Source organism: Chaetura pelagica, unplaced genomic scaffold, assembly GCF_000747805.2.
Source record: "Chaetura pelagica isolate M959 unplaced genomic scaffold, ChaPel_1.0 scaffold101, whole genome shotgun sequence".
Taxonomy (NCBI): Eukaryota; Metazoa; Chordata; class Aves; order Apodiformes; family Apodidae; genus Chaetura; species Chaetura pelagica.
In genome coordinates, this window is record NW_009952564.1 from 4,989,006 (window position 1) to 5,008,479 (window position 19,474).

General features: G+C 40.7%; 2 protein-coding genes across 2 annotated transcripts in view; one reads left to right on the top strand and one right to left on the bottom strand.

Annotated features, from left to right (window-relative positions):
* Positions 1–6,279, top strand: part of HHLA2 (HERV-H LTR-associating 2) — a 7,366-nt gene extending 1,087 nt beyond the window's left edge. Inside the window, exon 3 of the mRNA XM_009993400.1 lies at positions 5,995–6,279. Within this exon, the coding sequence (XP_009991702.1) occupies positions 5,995–6,279 (285 nt within the window). The remainder of the gene's footprint in view (positions 1–5,994) is intronic.
* An 8,161-nt stretch (positions 6,280–14,440) lies between these two features.
* The window catches only part of MYH15 (myosin, heavy chain 15), a 49,488-nt gene continuing 44,454 nt past the window's right edge, over positions 14,441–19,474 (bottom strand). The window contains exons 39-42 of the mRNA XM_009993360.1: positions 19,203–19,307; positions 17,099–17,194; positions 16,413–16,550; positions 14,441–14,575 (exon numbers count right to left, since the gene is read on the bottom strand). Of these exons, the coding sequence (XP_009991662.1) occupies positions 14,558–14,575; positions 16,413–16,550; positions 17,099–17,194; positions 19,203–19,307 (357 nt within the window). The 3' untranslated portion in view covers positions 14,441–14,557. The remainder of the gene's footprint in view (positions 14,576–16,412; positions 16,551–17,098; positions 17,195–19,202; positions 19,308–19,474) is intronic.

The window sequence follows — 19,474 nt, forward strand, 5'->3', positions numbered from 1 at the left end:
CAGATGGGGAGGACTTAAGAGATATTAAGGAATGGAAGGAGGTTCGACCTCGAAGAGGCAAGAAAAAATCCTCCCAACCCCTTCCACCCTCTCAGTTGCCCTTGAAGAATAGATACGAGGCATTGGAAATTCAGGAACAGGAAAATGAAGTTGGAGGGGTAAACTTACCTAGTGAAGTGCCTAGGACTCGTCAGTCACCTCGAGTCCTTAGGACTTCTTCAATCAAGAAGGAAAGGAGAGTAATTGTGGTGGGTGACTCCCTTCTGAGGGGGACAGAAGGGCCCATTTGTCGGCCGGACCCATCTCACAGGGAGGTCTGTTGCCTCCCTGGGGCTCGGATTAGGGATGTTAAAAGGAAACTCCCCAATCTTGTGAATTCTTCCGATTACTACCCGCTGCTGATTTTTCAGGTTGGCAGTGATGAAATTATTACAAGAAATGTAAGGGCAATGAAGAGAGACTTCAGGGCCCTGGGACAGCTAGTTAGGGGGTCTGGAGCGCAAGTAGTGTTTGCCTCCATCCCTCCTGCAAGAATGGGTAGGGAGGTATATAGGAAGAGTTTGCAGGTCAACGAATGGTTAAGAGATTGGTGCCATAGCCAGGGTTTTGGTTTTTTTGATCATGGGATGCTATATGAGGCACCTGGACTGATGGTGGCAGGAGGGATGCACCTGTCCCAGAGGGGGAAGAGGCTTTTGGGGCAGGACTTGGCAGGGCTCATTGATAGAGCTTTAAACTAGATGTGATGGGGGAAGGGGAGAAGACCGGGTCTGTTAGGGACAAGCACAAGAGGAACACACCATGGCCCAAAGTCAGGTCGTCCAAGGAGGATTTAGTCCCACCGGTGTGCTCTGTTCGTTCCTGAAATGCCTGTATGCTAATGCACGCAGCATGGGGAACAAGCAAGAGGAGTTAGAGGTTTGTGTGCGGGCTAAGGGTTATGATCTAGTAGCAATAACAGAGACATGGTGGGACAGCTCACATGACTGGAATGTGGCCATGGATGGTTATGTGCTTTTTAGGAAAGATAGGGCAGGGAAGCGAGGTGGTGGGGTTGCTCTTTATGTGAGAGAGCAACTAGAATGTATTGAGTTTCATGCAGGGGCTGATGAGGGGCATGTTGAAATTCTGTGGGTAAGAATTAAGGGGCAAGCAGGTGCGGGTGACACAGTTGTGGGGGTCTACTACAGACCTCCTGATCAAGGTGAGGAGGTTGATGAGGCTTTCTACAGGCAACTGAAAGCAGCCTCACAACTACAGTCCCTGGTCCTCATGGGAGATTTCAACTACCCTGATATCTGCTGGAAGACTCACACAGCCAGCCTTTCACAGTCTAGGAGGTTCCTCCAGTGCATTGATGATAACTTCTTAATGCAAATGGTGGACAAGCCGACTAGAAGAGGAGCGCTGCTGGATCTTGTACTAACCAGCAAGGAGGGCCTTGTTGAAGCAGTGGTGGTCAATGGCAGCCTTGGCTGCAGTGATCATGAGATGGGGGAGTTCAGGATCCTGTGTGGAAGGAACAGAATACCCAGCAGGACCAGAACCCTGGACTTCCACAGGGCAAACTTTGGTCTCCTCAATCATCTATTAAGGGAAATCCCATGGGACAGGGTGCTAGAAGATAAAGGAGCTCAAGATAGCTGGTCAACATTCAAGGACCACTTCTTGCAAGCACAGGATCAGAGTGTCCCAATGGTTAGGAAATCTAGTAAGGGTGCTAGGAGACCTGCATGGTTAAAGAAGGAACTACTGGGCAAACTTAAGTGGAAAAGGAAAATCTATAGATCATGGAAGGAGGGGCTGGTCACTTGGGAGGAATATAGGACTGTTGTCAGAGGATGTAGGGAGGCAATTAGGAAAGCTAAGGCCTCCTTGGAACTTAACCTTGCAAGTCAGGTTAAGGATAATAGAAAGGGCTTTTTCAAGTACATAGCTAGCAAAACTAGCAATAGAGGCAATATTGGCCCATTGAGGAATGAGGTGGGAGCCCTGGTGACAGAGGATATAAAGAAGGCAGAGGTGCTGAACTCCTTCTTTGCCTCTGTCTTTACTCCTGCAGGCTTTCCCAAGGAGCCCCAGATTCCTATAGCTCCAGAAGAAGTTAAGATAGAGGAGGAGTTTGCCATAGTAGATGAGGATTGGGTTAGGGATCAGTTGCGTAATCTGGACATCCATAAATTGATGGGTCCGGATGGAATGCACCCAAGGGTGCTGAGGGAGCTGGCGGAGGTCACTGCTAGGCCACTCTCCATCATCTTCAGTAAGTCATGGGTAACAGGAGAGGTGCCTGAGGACTGGAGGATAGCAAATGTCACTCCAGTCTACAAGAAGGGCAAGAAGGAGGACCCGGGTAACTATAGACCGGTCAGCCTCACCTCCATCCCTGGAAAGGTGATGGAACAACTTGTTCTTGTGACTATCTCCAGGCACATCAAGGACATGGGGGTCATCAAGAGCAGTCAGCATGGTTTTATCAAGGGTAAATCATGTTTGACTAACCTCATAGCCTTCTATGAGGAAATTACTAGGTGGATAGATGATGGTAGAGCGGTAGATGTGGTTTATCTTGATTTCAGTAAAGCATTTGACACCGTCTCCCACAGCATCCTTGTGGATAAGTTGATCAGGTATGGGTTTGGTGACCAGGAAGTGAGGTGGATTAGGAACTGGTTGAAAGGAAGGAGTCAGAGAGTTGTAGTCAATGGGGTAGAATCTGGTTGGAGGTGTGTTACTAGTGGAGTCCCACAAGGGTCGGTGCTGGGACCGGTGTTGTTCAACATCTTCATCAACGACCTGGATGAGGGTATAGAATGTACCCTCAGCAAGTTTGCTGATGACACTAAGCTGGGAGGAGTGGCTGACACACCAGAAGGCTGTGCTGCCATTCAGAGAGACTTAGATAGGTTGGAGAGTTGGGCGGGGAGAAACATGATGAAATTCAACAAGGGGAAGTGCAGAGTTTTACATTTGGGGAAGAACAACACCATGTCCCAGTACAGGTTGGGGGCTGACCTGCTGGAGAGTAGTGTAGGAGAAAGGGACCTAGGGGTCCTGGTAGACAGGAGGATGACCATGAGCCAGCAATGTGCCCCTGTGGCCAAAAAGGCAAATGGCATCCTGGGGTGCATCAGAAAGGGTGTGGTTAGTCGGTCAAGAAAGGTTCTCCTTCCCCTCTATTCTGCATTGGTGAGGCTGCATCTGGAATATCGTGTCCAGTTCTGGGCCCCTCAGTTCCAGAAGGACAAGGGAACTGCTTGAAAGAGTCCAGTGCAGAGCCACAAAGATGATTAAGGGAGTGGAACATCTCCCTAATGAGGAAAGGCTGAGGGAGCTGGGTCTCTTTAGCTTGGAGAAAAGGAGACTGAGGGGTGACCTCATCAATGTTTACAAATATGTAAGGGGTGAGTGTCAGGAAGATGGAGTTAGGCTTTTTTCGGTGATGACCGGTGATAGGACAAGGGGTAATGGATGCAAACTGGAGCATAGGAGGTTCAATGTGAATATCAGGAAGAACTTCCTTACTGTGAGAGTGACAGAGCACTGGAACAGGCTGCCCAGGGAGGTTGTGGAGTCTCCTTCACTGGAGACATTCAAACCCACCTGGACACATTCCTGTGTGATCTGCTCTAGGTGACCCTGCTCTAGCAGGGGGGTTGGACTAGATGATCTTTCGAGGTCCCTTCCAACCCCTAGGATTCTGTGATTCTATATTAAATTCATTATTTTAGTAAACTTTTGTTAGGCTATATTTCTATTGAATTTACTAATATCCTATGATGTATCAGCTGTCAGGGCTTTGTTCCTTGACACAACCCCCAAACGCACCAGAGAGGTGTTGTTGGAACCATGTTACTCTCAGAGCATTACTGCCAAACTGCACAGGCTGTCTACTAAACATAGCAGATCACTCACTAAGGGAAATTTAGCATTGGTTGCAGTTTATGAAATTCAAACATCAAGCATAATATGTTGTATTAATCAAGTTGAAAGTGATGGACAAATGAGCTAAAAATCCAATAAAATATTATGTATACCACTCTCCATGGCACAGAGCAAGGCAGATATATATTTCTGTTTCATGTTAGCAGCAATTGCCAGTATCATAAATGCTTGTTTTACTCTGGCATCATTGCTGTCTCAGGTTGAGTATTTTGAGACCTCTCTGTTGGTTTGTTCCCCTAATAGAAAAATGAGAATACATTAAGTGATCACACTAGCTTTACAAAAGAAATAACATACAAAAATCCTTGGGATGTAAATTCATATTGAACACAAATACATTGATGCAGACCAGTCAAAATTAGTAATTAGTATGAAAAGAACTGGCTAGCAAGCCTGGTTAAAACCTATGTCCTGTGTAATGTCAGGAATGGAACTGAAAACGCTTCTCTGGGGAGGGGAAAACAAACCAGGGAAAGGTCTTCAGACTTTTTTCAAGCTATTTGATTTATGAGGTAATTTCTCCACTGCAGGATGGTCTATTTCAGAAGAGTGTGCCAGGGTGGAGGAAGAATGCAGTCAATCAGTTTCAATAAGATTATTCTTTTTTCATTTTGTGCAAAAGCTTCCAGTTCATTGTCATTAACTGACAAACCAGAAGACACGATGAGAGAAACTTCTTCTTTATGTTCCTATGTCAGAATTCCATGCGCACATTTTTGAAGTTCAGCTGATGTTGTTTTGATCTGGTGAAAAGTGTGAAAATTTCATTATATCTGCAGTATTTGCAGTATTTGCAAATGAGAGCACATTTCCCACCTCAGAAAGTCAAATGGTGCCTTAATTAGAAATATATTTTAGGGAGCAGAAAGATCTGGCAACAACAGACATCTTATTTTCTTTTGGAAACGGCACATGACCATTTTTTTCTCTGTGTCCTGTTCATGAATGATGAAGATTAATGTTCCCTAGCCCTGTAAGATCACTGAGGGTAACCACTTTCCATTCATTAATCACAAAGTATCAATCTGCAAAGGATTGCATGATAATACAGAGCCTCAACCATTATGAAAGCCTAGTGTTACATACTAATCTTAAGGCTGAAATCAGGCTGTTACAAATAAAAACTATGACACAAACACCTACAGTCCTTAATCAGCTGTATGAAGGAAATTATATAATTAGGGTGTATCTTTTATCTGCATTTAATCAGGTTTTCTTCTATCCTTTTATGTTGTCAGTTTGATACAAGTAATCTGTGAACCAAAGAAGACATGAAGGGACAGAAAAGAACATTTCTTCTCATCTATATATTTCATGCAGCTGCTAGACTTTGGGGTAGGTTATTGTTCTGTTGTTTTTGAAAAATAATACAGTTACTACTAATTTTTAAGAGGGGAGAATTAATTAAAACTCTGTTTATTAAGGGTAAATCATCAATTAAGGGTCATGTAAAACACTCCTGAAACAAAGGCAGCTGGAAGATGGCTGCATGGATGGCCATCAAACATGTTGAGCACCTGAACTGTTACCTGTCCATGTTTCTGTCCCATGGCCCTGGTCCTTGTTTTTGCTGTGATGGTACAACTGCTTGGCATCATGTGATGTTATTGGTAACCTGGGTCATTGCAACATGACATTATGAATATGAAATTGAGCAAGTAGCAAGATGCAGCTCAAACAGGTTTTGAGATTGAAGGTGGTGCTTTTGGAAATGCATTCAAAGCTGAGGTGGTGGTGTGCTGAATTGAATATGTAAGCGCTTACGCATGGGTGTCTACTTACATTGATTGTAAACTCAAAGATGAAAGCTCTCCTGTAAAATATTGATGAAACTCACTGAAGACCTTTGCTGTCCCAGTAACTCATGCTACAGAAAAGCCTTGAAAGTACCATTGGCATGCTTGGCAAGAATGTGCTGCCTGCCAGATCATTTTATTGTTCTGGTTGTTGGAAGGGGCAGAAATACACTCATAGATTTAACTTACTCATATATACTTATGGGTTTTGGGTTTTACAGCACACGTAACAGTAACAGGGCTGTTTTCCAAGGATCGCATCCTCCCTTGTGCTTTCCCTCCTGATAATGATGAAGTAATTCACTGGAAGAAAGGGGACAAAAGTGTGCACAGCTACTACCACCAGAGTGATCAGCTGAAAGACCAAGATTCAGATTACAGAGGGAGAACACACCTTTCCCACCAGAACATTCCCAGTGGAGATGCCTCCTTGGAACTTAGAAACTTGACTGTGACTGATGAGGGCCTTTATACTTGCTATGTGGGAACACGGCGAACTAGAACAGAAGTGGAAGTCACGCTGCACGTGAGAGGTTAGTAAGACGTTACAAGTGCTTAGATCACACCAGTGGAAACGGGACACCACTAGGTTTTCTTGTGTTATTTCTCACATGAAATCCAAATTCTCCAATTTTGGATCTGATGGTGTTATCAAGCAACTAATTTTCTCTGCTGAAGCATTGTAACACAAGTTCAAAAATTACAGTGCGGTATTTTTCATAACTGTGTTCTAAGGGTTAATTATATAGTTTACTTGAATTTTAAAACATTGCATGTCTTCTCAGAACAGTATAGACCTTGACATTGACATTAAGTAATGCTATGATTTCTTCTGAAATAAAATATAATTTATTTTTTTTCTCAGTTATATTTCTTTTTCCCCAATGGTATTTCAGAAGACTAATAAAGTTAAAAGGATTTTGAAAGTAGTAGGATTGACTTTTTTTTTCCCTTCATCTACAGTTTCCTCTTATTATGCAATGGAATACCAAAGCACAGAAAAGATGCTGAAGTGCTATGCCTTTCTCACTTATCCGGTACCACGTATATCCTGGATGCAAGGCAATACAACTGTCCAAGAAACACATCAGGAGACAAACAGGGTTGGAGTTCTCTATTCGCTTCGAAGTGACAAAATTATAAACATAAATTATCCATACTCCTGTCATATTAGTCTCCCTCATGAAGAGTGGAAGGCTGAATGGAAGATGCAAGGTAGGAGTGAGCAGAAGTCTCTTCCTGCAACATTACTGAATGTCACAGTTGGTTTCAAAGTCAAATTAAAGACAGCATTTCTGCAGTGAAGCAACACAGATATGTGACTGTGCAGAAGGATGCACCACTCTTCTGTTACAATTACAAGGCAGTTACAATTACAATATCACAGAATGGTTTGGGTTGGAAGGGACCTTAAAGATCCTCTAGTTCCAATCCCCTGTGTGAGCAAGGACACCTTCCACTAGACCAGGTTGCTCAAAGTCCCATCAGCCTGGCGTTGAACACTTCAGGGGAGGGGGCATCCACAACCTCCCTGGGAAACTTGTTCCAGTGTCTCACCACCCTCAGTCAAGAGTTTCTTCCTAATATCTAGTCCAAATCTACTCTCAGTTTAAAACCATTCCCCCTCATCCTATCCCTACATGCCCTTGTAAAAAGTCCTTCCCTAGCTTCCTGTAGGCTCCCTTTCAGGTACTGGAAGGCTGCTATGAGGTCTCCCCAGAGCCTTCTCTTCTTCATGCTGAACAACCCCAGCTCTCTCAATCTGTCCAAGAAGTAGTAATAAGAAGAGGTAGCTCGCACTTCTTGAAGTTAGCTTTACTCTGAACGTTTTTCCATGCCAGTTTCACATTTCAAGAAGTGTATAATAATCAGACTTTACACTTGATCAAGAAAACAATGAAGGTGGAGAAATTAGATGGGAGGCTTAGTGAACCTGTGGGTTATATGAAGGAGGGGAAAGTTTGCCTGCCGCTCTAGGTGAGTATGCTCTTTACTGAGCCTATTCCCTATCTTTTGCAAGAGCTTTTTAAGTACTGTTTGATCTTTCCTTTGTACTCCTCTTTAAGCACATTCTTAATTACCCAGGATTAGTGCTGGGGGTGCATAGGAGTGGAGAGCAGCAAGTGATGCTTGCATTTGAGCAAACAGCAGCTCATTTTGTTAGCAAAGGAAAAACAGGGCTATGATAGCCCTAACATAGCTTTCAGCTCTACCTTTTGTCTTCCTCCTGAATTTCACTGGAAATTCAGCTCAAGTAAGTAATGGTACTTTTCAACTTCTAATTATGCTTTAAGTTTTGCACCCCTCTTTACAAATTCCATTCTAGGAGTTTACTTTTTTACCTTTTAAGGTTAAATTCTGACCTTTCTTGCCCCCTTGGCTGTCTTCCCAATCACCAGAATGATTCATACTATCTGGTGCCATCCTGTCCCGGGGAGTAACATAGGAGTGACTTTGTTCTGTCTTTATCGTGGCCTTTGTCATGTGCAGATATCTCAGCTCCCCCATATGGAACCCAATTAATCCCTCAGTTTTTCGGATCATAAATCACCTCAGTGTCCTGGGAATGCTCAGATAGCTCCTTTCACCTTTCAGTCACCATAATGTTTTTTTTTTACTAGGGCAGAAACAAACTATTATCTTCCTGACACTAGGGTGTGAAAACAACACTACGTTTCTCACACTAAGATGCGAAACAACACTGCATTTCATTTCTAACACTTAGACTGGGCTGAACTTAGAGGAGAAATAGGCAAATGAAAACAAAATAATTTTCATAAGTATAGCTGGAACCAATTAGATAATTTTTTATGTAAGGTAGGTTTGGGTTTAAAATCTTTAGATGCTTCTAGTAGTATACTGTGATGTTTTAATATGATATAAAAATAGTGAAATATGTTTTGCCATTTGTCTATCAGACAAGTATTGGACTTTAGAAAGAAATCAGAAAATGTCTAAATAATCTTCATAGTATTTAAAAATAATAGAGGTGGTTCTTCAATTTTCTGTTTCAGACAAAGTTTTATGCAAGAAAGGAAATAGCACTGTAATTCCTTGCAAAAACAGCAGTAACGCTGCAAATACTGAAGGTTTCAGTGTTGTCTGGAAAAATAAAAATGGAGAGATCCTGGCCTCCTTCGATGGTACATCTCACTCTTACCAGTCTGGAGCCCAAATAAACCCAACTGACTTTTCATTAGTGTTATGTGATCTTACTGCAAATCACAGTGGAGAATACCTCTGTAATATTTCAACACCTCACTACACAAAACTTACTGTGACAACTTTGCAAGTTGGTAAGTTGCTGCTCTTTCAGTTTTGAATGATGGGGACCAGTCAGGGGAATCAGAAAGCTGAAAAAATTTAGAGAAAAATATTTTTGTGTAATTAGCATGGGTGTGTAGAAGAGATATTTTACTATTTCCCAGGGGGGGGAAGTTACCTAAAATGTATTTATTTAAAAACTTGCAGTTTCTTTTTTTCAATTGGCAGCTTATTATGGGCAAAGGTCTCAAAATCAGTGGGTGCCCTCAGTTGCTACTAACTGCCCTCAGAGTTGAGGGCACACTAAAACTCTCAGAATCATGTCCTAGATATTCTGCTAACAGCATTTTAAAGATAGCAGGGAGATGAAGGGAAGCCCAAAGATGTGGTATAAATGTACTTGCGGAAGAAACCTTGTTGTGGAGAGCATGCAATTGTTATTTTCAAAGCTTTAATTCTACACAGCAGGCATTTTTAGACCTGGGGTTATGTATGTTTATATGCATGCCTGTGTTTCTACAAATTACAGTAAATTTCCAGCTGTGAAGTCTTAGTTACAGCTATTTCATTGCTTTGCGGTCTCAAGGAGGCTTACAGATTAGCTTTCTATCTACTGAAAACTTTCACTGAATGCATATAGGCACTTTATATCATTAAATACAATTACCAAAAAGGTTGAAAACTAATATAAGGAAGCTCTTTTGTGTGTTTGTTTTGTGGTTTTTTTTAATGAACAGAAACTGAAACAAACCCACAGGATGCAAAAAATGAAGGTAATATAGCAGGAAAGAGGCTAGAATAACTGATAATAACTGCATATTTTTGTCTTCCTTTCACACCCCTCCCCTACAACAACTTATTTCAGTCTGAAAACCTGTTGTAAGGTGTGTTTTAAATGGCAGTGGCTATATGCAATCTGAAGGAAGGGATTTAAACTAAAGAAAATTATTAAGTCAAACAGACATTCTTGCAGCTTAACATCAAGCATGATCTTCCAAATCCTGTAAACATAATACTGTGCCTCTGAAGTGGAAAGCATTGAAAAGCTCCAAGGAGTTACACACTTAACAGATGCTCCTAATTTACATGTGTAAGTCCATCAGCCACCGAGTACATTTATTGGAGACAGACACACATACTTGTCCAGTCCAGATATGATCTGGATCTTTCTCTACAAATGCCTTCCACTAGCTCCTCTCTGCTAAGTGGATCTTACAACAGCCATAGGAGATAAAAATCCTCTCTTTAATGGCTAAATTACTGTGCTGCTCACAGAATTTTCCTACTCATGGAATAGAAATATGTTATACAGAACAGAAATTTACCCTTAGAGATGAGTATCTTTGTGGCAACACAGACTGAAAGCAGGCAAGCAGGTAGGACATAAGAGGACAAGCTAGATCAGTACATTGGATAGTGGTCATAGCACAGCAGCTGCTCAAACATCTGAAAGATGTCCAAGTGCCACTGAAAAGGAGACATTTTTAAACAGGAAAGTGAGATGATTTTGCAGTTATTTCAGAGGCCTTCTCCTGTGTAAAGAAAAGTTGCAGTTAAAGATGTTCTGCCAAAGGAACTAATGAGGTGTGAGCATAGGTCTGCATGTGGGGACAAAGCCAAGCTAAAGGCAATGACAAGACTAAATGCTCTGGTTTTGGCAGTTCTCATTTTTGAGCTGTTTGCTAGACATCTATAGGAACTTTCCAGAAGAGTGTAGAATTTTCATATTCCTTAGATGAGAATTTCAAGCAGTGGAAAGGGAGCCTGAAGTAGAAGAACTGTACTTAAAGGAATGAGTCCTCCACATCTGAGTGTCCTCACGTTGTTACATTTGGCAGGAGTAATGAGACGCTTGGTGCTGTGCAGAGGTTTCTGCAAGATAGGCTCTTACCTCTTGTGGAACCTGTTGTGAATCACCCACCTGAGAGTCTGCTGCTTCTTGTGCCCCCCCAGATGGTTGCATCATGAAGCTGGGAAACCTTTTATATGAAAGTTGCAGAGATTCTGCAACAGAAATAGTTCATTCTGTGGTCCAGGCTGGGTAACACTGAGTTGGTTCTGCTGGACAGCAGCAGTACCATTAATGGCACTGAGCACTGCATCTAGAGGCAGTGTTCACAATGCTGGGCATTTTAATGTTCTTAAATTGCATTTGTTTTAAGAAGTTGTGAAATCAAATTACATGAGCACACAGGGAATTCGGTATTAGTGCAATTATGTAAAATAATCTGTTTTCAGCTATTCACGCTTAAGTCATTAAACTATCACTTTAAAGTCCTTTAGTTTGGTCAGATAACTTGAACATTGTTGCATTACTAACATTAAAAAGAAAATGAGACATTATCCCTAAACCATAGCTCTTAGATTATAAATAAGAGAAAAAACTTGGCTTTGATATATCTTAGTGAACAATAGTGAATATTGATTTGTGGTATAAAGAGCTGTTAATTTTTTTTTATTTATTTTATTTGTATTTTTGAAGAAAATTCAAGTAACACCTGGACTGCTGTATTAGGAGTGATCATTCCAATGTTACTCACTGTAGTAAGTTTTTGAATCAAGGTATGTATAATCATTAGTGGTTTTATTTTTGAAGGTAGTATTAAGCTTAAATCTAGATCTTGAATGTTTGACCAAAATAGAAGGTTGATTTTCATGGATTAAAGCATACAAAAAAGACTGAAAATGTAGAATGATGAGTGTCAGCATAAAGAAATTGTCCTCATTCTTATTATTTTCTATGTCCAGAAGGTCCCCTTTGGTCATTTATGCAATAGTGTTTTGGTTGCAACAATGTTAACGTGGCCTTCTCTTAACTAGGTGCTTTCATGTGCTCTATAAAAACATGAAAAGTTATATACCTTTCACAAATACTTTCTGATAACTTGATTTAAGAGCAAACAAACTAGTTAATTTCCTCTCACTTGTGTTTCAGACCAAAACAAACCCAAACCAAACCGTGAAGTCCTTCAAACAGTGCACATACTCTTCACTAAGGCTCAAATTACTGTTTCAGTTTTATCCAGCTTCAAAGTTCACCAAAACTTCACTGTGAAAAGTTACATGATTTGCTTTGTTTAGGGGACCCTTATACCCATATGGTGTGTAGCAGGACTCTCCATCTCTCAATATCCCTGCCTCAGTTTCCTTCTATGATTCAACTGCTTTTGTCTCTCAGTTTTGCGGACCCAGGCCTGGAGTGGAAAACATCCTATGGGGCAGGAGGAGAAGGGGGGAGAAACATAGATTCACTTGAAGAAAATAATTTAAGAAAACCGTAAGCACCAGGCAAATTTTGTGCCTCCTTACTCAGTGTATTATGACCTGTCAGTGGTCTTATAAAGCAGGGCCTGACATTTATTTCTGGATTACTAATTGCCTTTAAAAGCAGGCAACTACTATAGCAGGACTTCGGTTTTCTACACTTCCTACCCCAGACTATATACAAAGTGATAATATATACAAAATATACAATCAGTTCACAATGGATTTTTCCTTCTTTTCAATCAGGGAAACATGCTTAATGTTTCCCTGCAGAGGCAATTTTCTCTTATCTTTTACAGAATCCTACCAAATGGTGGAGGCAACTATGACTCATCAAGAAATCCTGCTTCTGACACTACATGACAAGCAGCAATGCAACATTCATGTTACTGTTCCAGACCCTGACAATGCTGTTTCTCAAAATCTCTGTTCATAAAACCTCAGAATGGCTGTGGTCCCAAGCTTACATTAAGTGTACTGGAAGCATGGGGTTATATCCTGATCTGTTGGGGCCCTGGCTGTGCTGAAAGATTATGAGAAACTTTAGGTGAAAACATCAGGCAGCTGGAGGAACAGGGAAGGTCGTTCTCGTGGGAACTAGTGAGGCTCTGGTATGTGTAGTAATCAGGTAGTAAGGTAAACAGGACAGGGAGTCAGATAAAGGGCTTAAAGTAGTGACCAATCAAAAGGGGAATGGGGATGCGTGAACAATGTATATTAACCAATTAAAAGCTTTACTTTGCTGGATGGACAGCCTGCACACTGTCCTGAGACTATATAATCTGCATGCAGCTAAATAAACTTGGACTGAACTAGCATCACATTGGTGTGCAGTATTCATTCACGGCTCGCCACGGATATGGGCCACGGCACTGACCTGAAAGGTTTAAATCTTTCCACCGTGGTTATGCATGGAAATAAAGTGTACACAGGAGAAGAATGAGGCTGGGATGCAGATAATTGGACATTTCGCCTACTTCAGGGAACAATAGGAGAAAGGATGAAAAATAGGATACTAAATGATCAGTGGAACCACCTATAAAAGGGCATCTCTGATTTCTGTGTATCCCATAGCATTAACTCCTGCAACTAAAGGTAGAGAGCCCTGCACCTCAGATGAATTGGATTGTTGGTACAGTTTTACATTAGTACAGCGCATTTATTTGGTTTGTCTCTGGGCTCATGTTATTGTTGGACTGTCACTCAAACTCAAAATAGATATTGCAAAACCACCACCAACAAAACCCACAACAACCTCTGCTTCCACTATACAAATACAAGATAGAAAATCTTTGTCCCCACAAATTTCAAGGGTTGGGCCACATGCAATCAAATTAACTGAGCAACAATATATATTGTTTAACCTTTCTTGGTCATTCCAGAGAGTGGATTTGTCTATGCAAGTAGATATTTTCACCATTGAGTAAGAATGTTCACCTTTTTGGATACATCCTGTATTGGATGGTCCTCTTGGAGCAATGCCATCTGGTATTCTTTATCTGCTTTAGGAACTAACCAATGGTTAGCCTCAATTCTCTTTTCTAACTTAGAGTACATGACAACAATCTCCAGCAACTGGCCAAAGCTTAAGAAACAATGCTGTTGTGTTTTTTTTCCCCTCATGACGGACTTACAGTTTTGCACTTCATGTAGTATTTTAATTTCAAGCAGACAACTGCCCTGTTTAAAAGCAGAAAAGATCTAAGAAAACATCCTATTTCAGAACCACAGGCAGTTCTAATGAGATATGTCCCTCCACAGCATCTCCTGCATCTCTCCTGCAACTTGCAATTGCAAGTCCTTTGGTTGGTAGTAGTGGAAGCTTCTAAACTGAATGTTTATATGAAAAAGTTGACTTTCTGCTCTCCTACAAAATTCTTACAGACACTGACTGGCAATATGGAATCTTGGTTATCCATGATTTGAAGGCTCTCCTCCTGCAAAGATTTAATCTGTGCTGCTTTAACCATCTGCACAGGAAACACGTAAGGCTGTGAAACATGGCTGAACTTGCCCTTGGTTTTGCTTTTGTCAGAGATCTGCCAATTAGGACTTGTTCCAACATAATGAAGTAGGTTGTTGGCAGTGTGTAATCTTTTACTGATCCCAGGGGCTTGGCAAAATAGAAACAAAAATAAATTAATGGAATTCACTATGCAGTCTCTTTGGATTTTTTATTTTGGATGTTTATTTCTGTAAGTGCCTTTTTTTTTTTTTTTTGTACATCTGCTTTCAGCTGTGCCTGATTATAACAACCATCTTCTTATATCTGTCAGCTTGGACTGTACTTATTCCTCTTCATGAACCTGAAATGCAATTGAGATAGTATACAACTGTTAAAAATTGAACTGTTGAGGAGGGTTTTAGAGTAAGTTTACAATTAACTGATAAAAGCTTCTCCTTGTGAATGCTTCTGTTCCCTGGTATTACCAGTTTGTATCTGAAATAGACTAGCACCAACCTAGCCAACCTTTGCCATCTTACTTCAGCTAACAGTATTGGTTTCTAGTCTTCATGCTAGACTACATAGACCCTTGAAAGGAGATGACTTCTGTACAACCCTGTTTCAATAGATGGTGGTGTTCACTCTGAACCACACACACTTCCCAGCATTTCCAGGAATGCTACATGATTAAAGCAGTCTCTCCAGTGCCTTTCTTTCTCCCAGGGAGATGGGTCATGGCTTTTGGGACAGCACTCACTGCCTGAACATGCTTTCAGCAGCTACTGCTATTACTGCCACAAGTGCCTTCTCGTGGAGATGACAAATCCAGGTGTATCATTTAGCCCATCTTTTGACAATGCAATACTCTGCTATAAGCCAGAGCTAGAATTGGTGTTGGCAAACTAGCATCTGACTAACAAAAACAGGCATCCACTTTTCTTTGACTTTTGTATATTTAAAGTAGAAAGAGGGTGCCTGTAAGGTACAGGGAATAAACAGCATGGTATTACAAAAAATAATTACTCTCATGGTTTACTTATTTCAATGCCTGTGTGATTCTATGGCTTTGTGAACTTTTTTTTAAATATATATATAGGGCGGGAATAATTTAAGGAAAAATATGTGGACTTTTTTTTACCCTTAAAATCTGCAAAACTTATTTTGAGCTTCAGTTACAGTACTGCTCCCATCATATATAAATGTGTGAGAGAACAGATCTTCATGTAGTTTTAATGTAGCTCTGCTCTAGACAGTGGAAATATAGTAATTTATATCAGTCAAAGGTGACTTTATTAGCCCAATATAAAAGCAGAAACTGCAGTGTGTCGTCCCACAGAATAGTGGATACAAGAGAGAGAAGGAAGGTGTTGGGATCAAGTGTGATAAGAATGCCAAAATTATACAGAAAGTTGTGCTTTTTTTCCTCTTTCTTGACTCAGGAGCTGCCACTTCCATAGATCTTACATAGTGCTAGGCGTGGCAGTTTATGTTTCACTTGTTAATAAAACAGATAAAGTAATGACCTAGCTTCTCTTTTTATCATGCCTACAAGTAACAATCCCACTCTTACTTGCTCTGGTTGCCACAAGGTAAGCATAAAGAAGCAAAGGTTTGCCTTCAGATCCAGACCAAGTCCTTAAGCACTGTTTAGTTTTGTCAATATTATTCTACTACCATGCTGCTCCAGTGCAAAGCACCACAAATATATAATGACTAACCCAGCACCTCAGCGACTAATGACTAACATTTTATTTTCATCCAGCTCTTTGAATCAATACAAGTTCATTGAAAGAGCAATTTTAAAATATCTGGCAATCTGCTAGTGCAGTAATCCCCAGGCTGTATTTTATACATAGTAATCTACATTATCAGAGGGAGAAAAAGATGGAGCTTTTTAAAATCCCTTGCAAAAAACCCAAACAAACCCAAAATCACCAGTTCTGGAAACTTCCTTGCAAAAAACCCAAACAAACCCAAAATCACCAGTTGAGCACAGAAGATATATGACAACATCAAAAGGACAGAGAATTAATTTTGCTGAAGCATCAGATTGCTGTCCTAAAAGCTTACCTTATGTAGAAAGCAGGATTTTATTCTAGACCACGCTACTCTAAGAGATTTCACAGATCTTCCTGCATACATAGCATCCACTACTGTGTTTTAAACAGTCATATTCACCCCATAAGGTATAGCCATACCTTTTTCATGCCAATATCTCTTGACTTGCTCCTCAGTTTATTAACTTGAGATTCAGCTATTTCAGCCCGTTCTTCAGCATCATCCAGATCGTGCTGCTGTTTTCTGTACTTCGAAAGGTACAGATTGGCTTGAGCTTCCTGGTGAGAGAAAACAATGCAGCTGATTTCCTCCTATCCACATGAAACAAAGCTTTCTGTTTCAAACAGGTTGGAAAGTACTCAGCATGACTAGGTCACAGCTGTAGGGGAGCCACTTGCCTCCTGGAGAACTGAGATTGTTGGTTTACAGACTTGATGTTTCCAGTGGCATTCTCTGTGTTAAGTGAACTAGGAGGTTTTTAACATGCCTCCTGAGGGACTAGGAGGAAAAAAGTCTTTCCTGTTACTTCCCTCCCCCCCTTCCCTTGCAAATTATGCTGTACTCTTAAGATAAAATTGGATACCTTTTATCAAATATATTCAACACATATGCTATATATTTTATATATAATAAATACATGTATACACAGAGGCTTTATATGAATATAAAAATATAAAATACATTAATATAAAAATAAAAAACCATTAATATAAACAAAATATTAATACACACACAGTGCATTTTTACTAAAATCTTGTATGGATCAATGATTGTGGGTTCAGGACAGCAAATTTCTCAAAGGTAAAAGGGCCAAAGTGTTACTTACAGCTTCCTCTGCTTGGTGCTTGTAGCTTTTCACTTTTAATTGTAGCTTGTCAATCAGATCCTGCATCCTGGCCAGATTCTTCTTATCTTCTTCTGACTGCAACAAAACACCATTAATTGGGTTATCAGTGTAAAAAGGCCTAAAGCCTCTCCCACGGTTAAATAGGTGTTGCCATATATATATATAATTTTATAAACATGAAGTTCAAAACACAAACAAGCCATATTATGATCAACCTGTGTATAGGATGATTGAAGATGTGTATAAGCCTTCAGGCTCACAGGTACGTAAATACAGATGTGTATAAACACAGATATGTATGTGCACATATTTTCAGAGGTAGATACAATAAATTCAACACAGAGTTCCTCCCACAGGGATAAAAAGCACACTTGTCATTATAGAGTGTGTTATTATTTAGTGAAACTGGTTTACAGGTGTGCCGAAACATAAGTAATCTGAATATTTAATATCTTGTTTGGAACCATTTCTGGTAAAAGGAGGCAGCTTTAAGCTGTCACAGTCCCTAAGCAGAAAGACCAGCTCATTCTGCCTGTGCATGGTATTCTGTGTATACAAAAGTCAGTGTAAACCAAAAGGTAGGAGGCAAAATAATCTCCTAAAGCAGATGGATGGGATTATCTTCTTAAAACTGCTGTTGAAAGGAAAAGGATCAGCGCTTTGTGCTGAAGTTATTTTTCAAAAGGCGAGCAGCAACAGGAGCTGTTAGCAAACCTGCAGGAGGCTCACGACTAGACCCTGCTGCTCACCAATAGGTGACAGAGCCCTGGGTTTGGGCAACCCTATGCTGACTGATGTGTTAGAGTCAACTGAATCCTGCTCTCTTTTCAACAAGATCAGCACAGCTGAGAGACAGCTGGGCTCTTTCTTCTCTTGTAGTGTGAATAGTCATCTAAGTCTGCTCCATATTAATACTGTGCTAAAACTGTCCAAATCCCAGCAAAAGAGGCTTTCTAACATTATTCACAATGAGTCACAGAAGATGATGGTAGGACTAAAGAGATGTTCTTCTTATCCCTAAAGCTTCCTATAATCAGAAAGTTCTAGGTAATGCCACCCTTCATCCTTCAATGAAACACTGAGGCAACACTGTTAGTGAGAACACATTTCTTTCCAGTGACTGTAGCAGGACGCTCCATCTCTCAATATGCCTGTCTCAGTTTCCCTCTATGATTCAACTGCTTATGTCTCTCAGTTTTGAAGGCCCAGGCCTGAAGTGAAAGATTCCCATGAGAAGGGATAAGGCTTAGCAATCTCTGAGCCCATAACAACCTTGAAAAGTACAAATAGAGGCCAAGTTGATGTTCATAACACCAGCTGCTTTCTGGTGTTGAAGAACACGGAGCCCCGGCCAGCCACAACTAGGTCTGAAATGGAGATAAAGTAAGAATGAACAGAAAAACAAAAGAGTTTGCTTGATGGGAACAAGGCCTTCATGGGGCTTTTTCCTACTGTTTTCCTTTCTTTCTCCAATGACAGATGTTGGAGGTATGACTAATGGTTAAATGACAGCAGGCAATCCACTTTTTTCTATAAAAGTCTGGTTCCATCTTTGATCAGGGGGATTTCCGTACACATTCCCAGAAGGTTGCTGGACTTTCTCTCCTCCAGTAAGGACACCTGCCAGAGAAACTGATTCTTGAGAATCATGATCCACCCAGGGTCACCCAGCTGTGGCCTGGCAAAGGTGAGAGTTATTAACTCTTTCATTGTCTTTACTAGTAAACTTAATGTTAAGTAATCTTCATTACTAAGTTTAAGACTGTAGAATCCTCTGAAGGTGATAATTAATATTCTAGGTCTAGTGTAGAATTTGATAATAAGTAAGTTAATTGTTAACCTTTGTTGTTTGGTCTAACTGTAAGTAGTAGAATTCACTGCTGAGATACCCTTTGCATCCAAACTGCACTTTTGTTCTGATCTCCCAATTTCCTTATGCTTTTGCTGTACCTGTGCCTTGTGTCTGGAATAGTTAAGACCCTAACGTTATATGCAATAAATCTTGATTACTGCATTTAGGTCTTGTCTGCTGTCCGTTCAGTCTGGGACAGTGATCTAGGGATTACCATGGCCCTCAGCATACCTGGTAAGTCAGCTCTTTTATGCGCCTCTCAAACTTGCGGGCTCCCTTTTGGGCATCCGAATTGCGACGGAGCTCAGTCTCGAGTTCATTCTCCAGCTCACGAACCTGCAAATAAAGAACATTTGCTGTTATGCTACATATATATAAAGCTGCAGATAATGCAGTTGACAGTTCAAGAAGTGCTCATATTCTTAGCATCTTCAGAGTGTTGAGTTTCAAGAACAGATCAAAATGTAACCTTTCCATTCTGCTTTTTCATAAATGTATTCAAG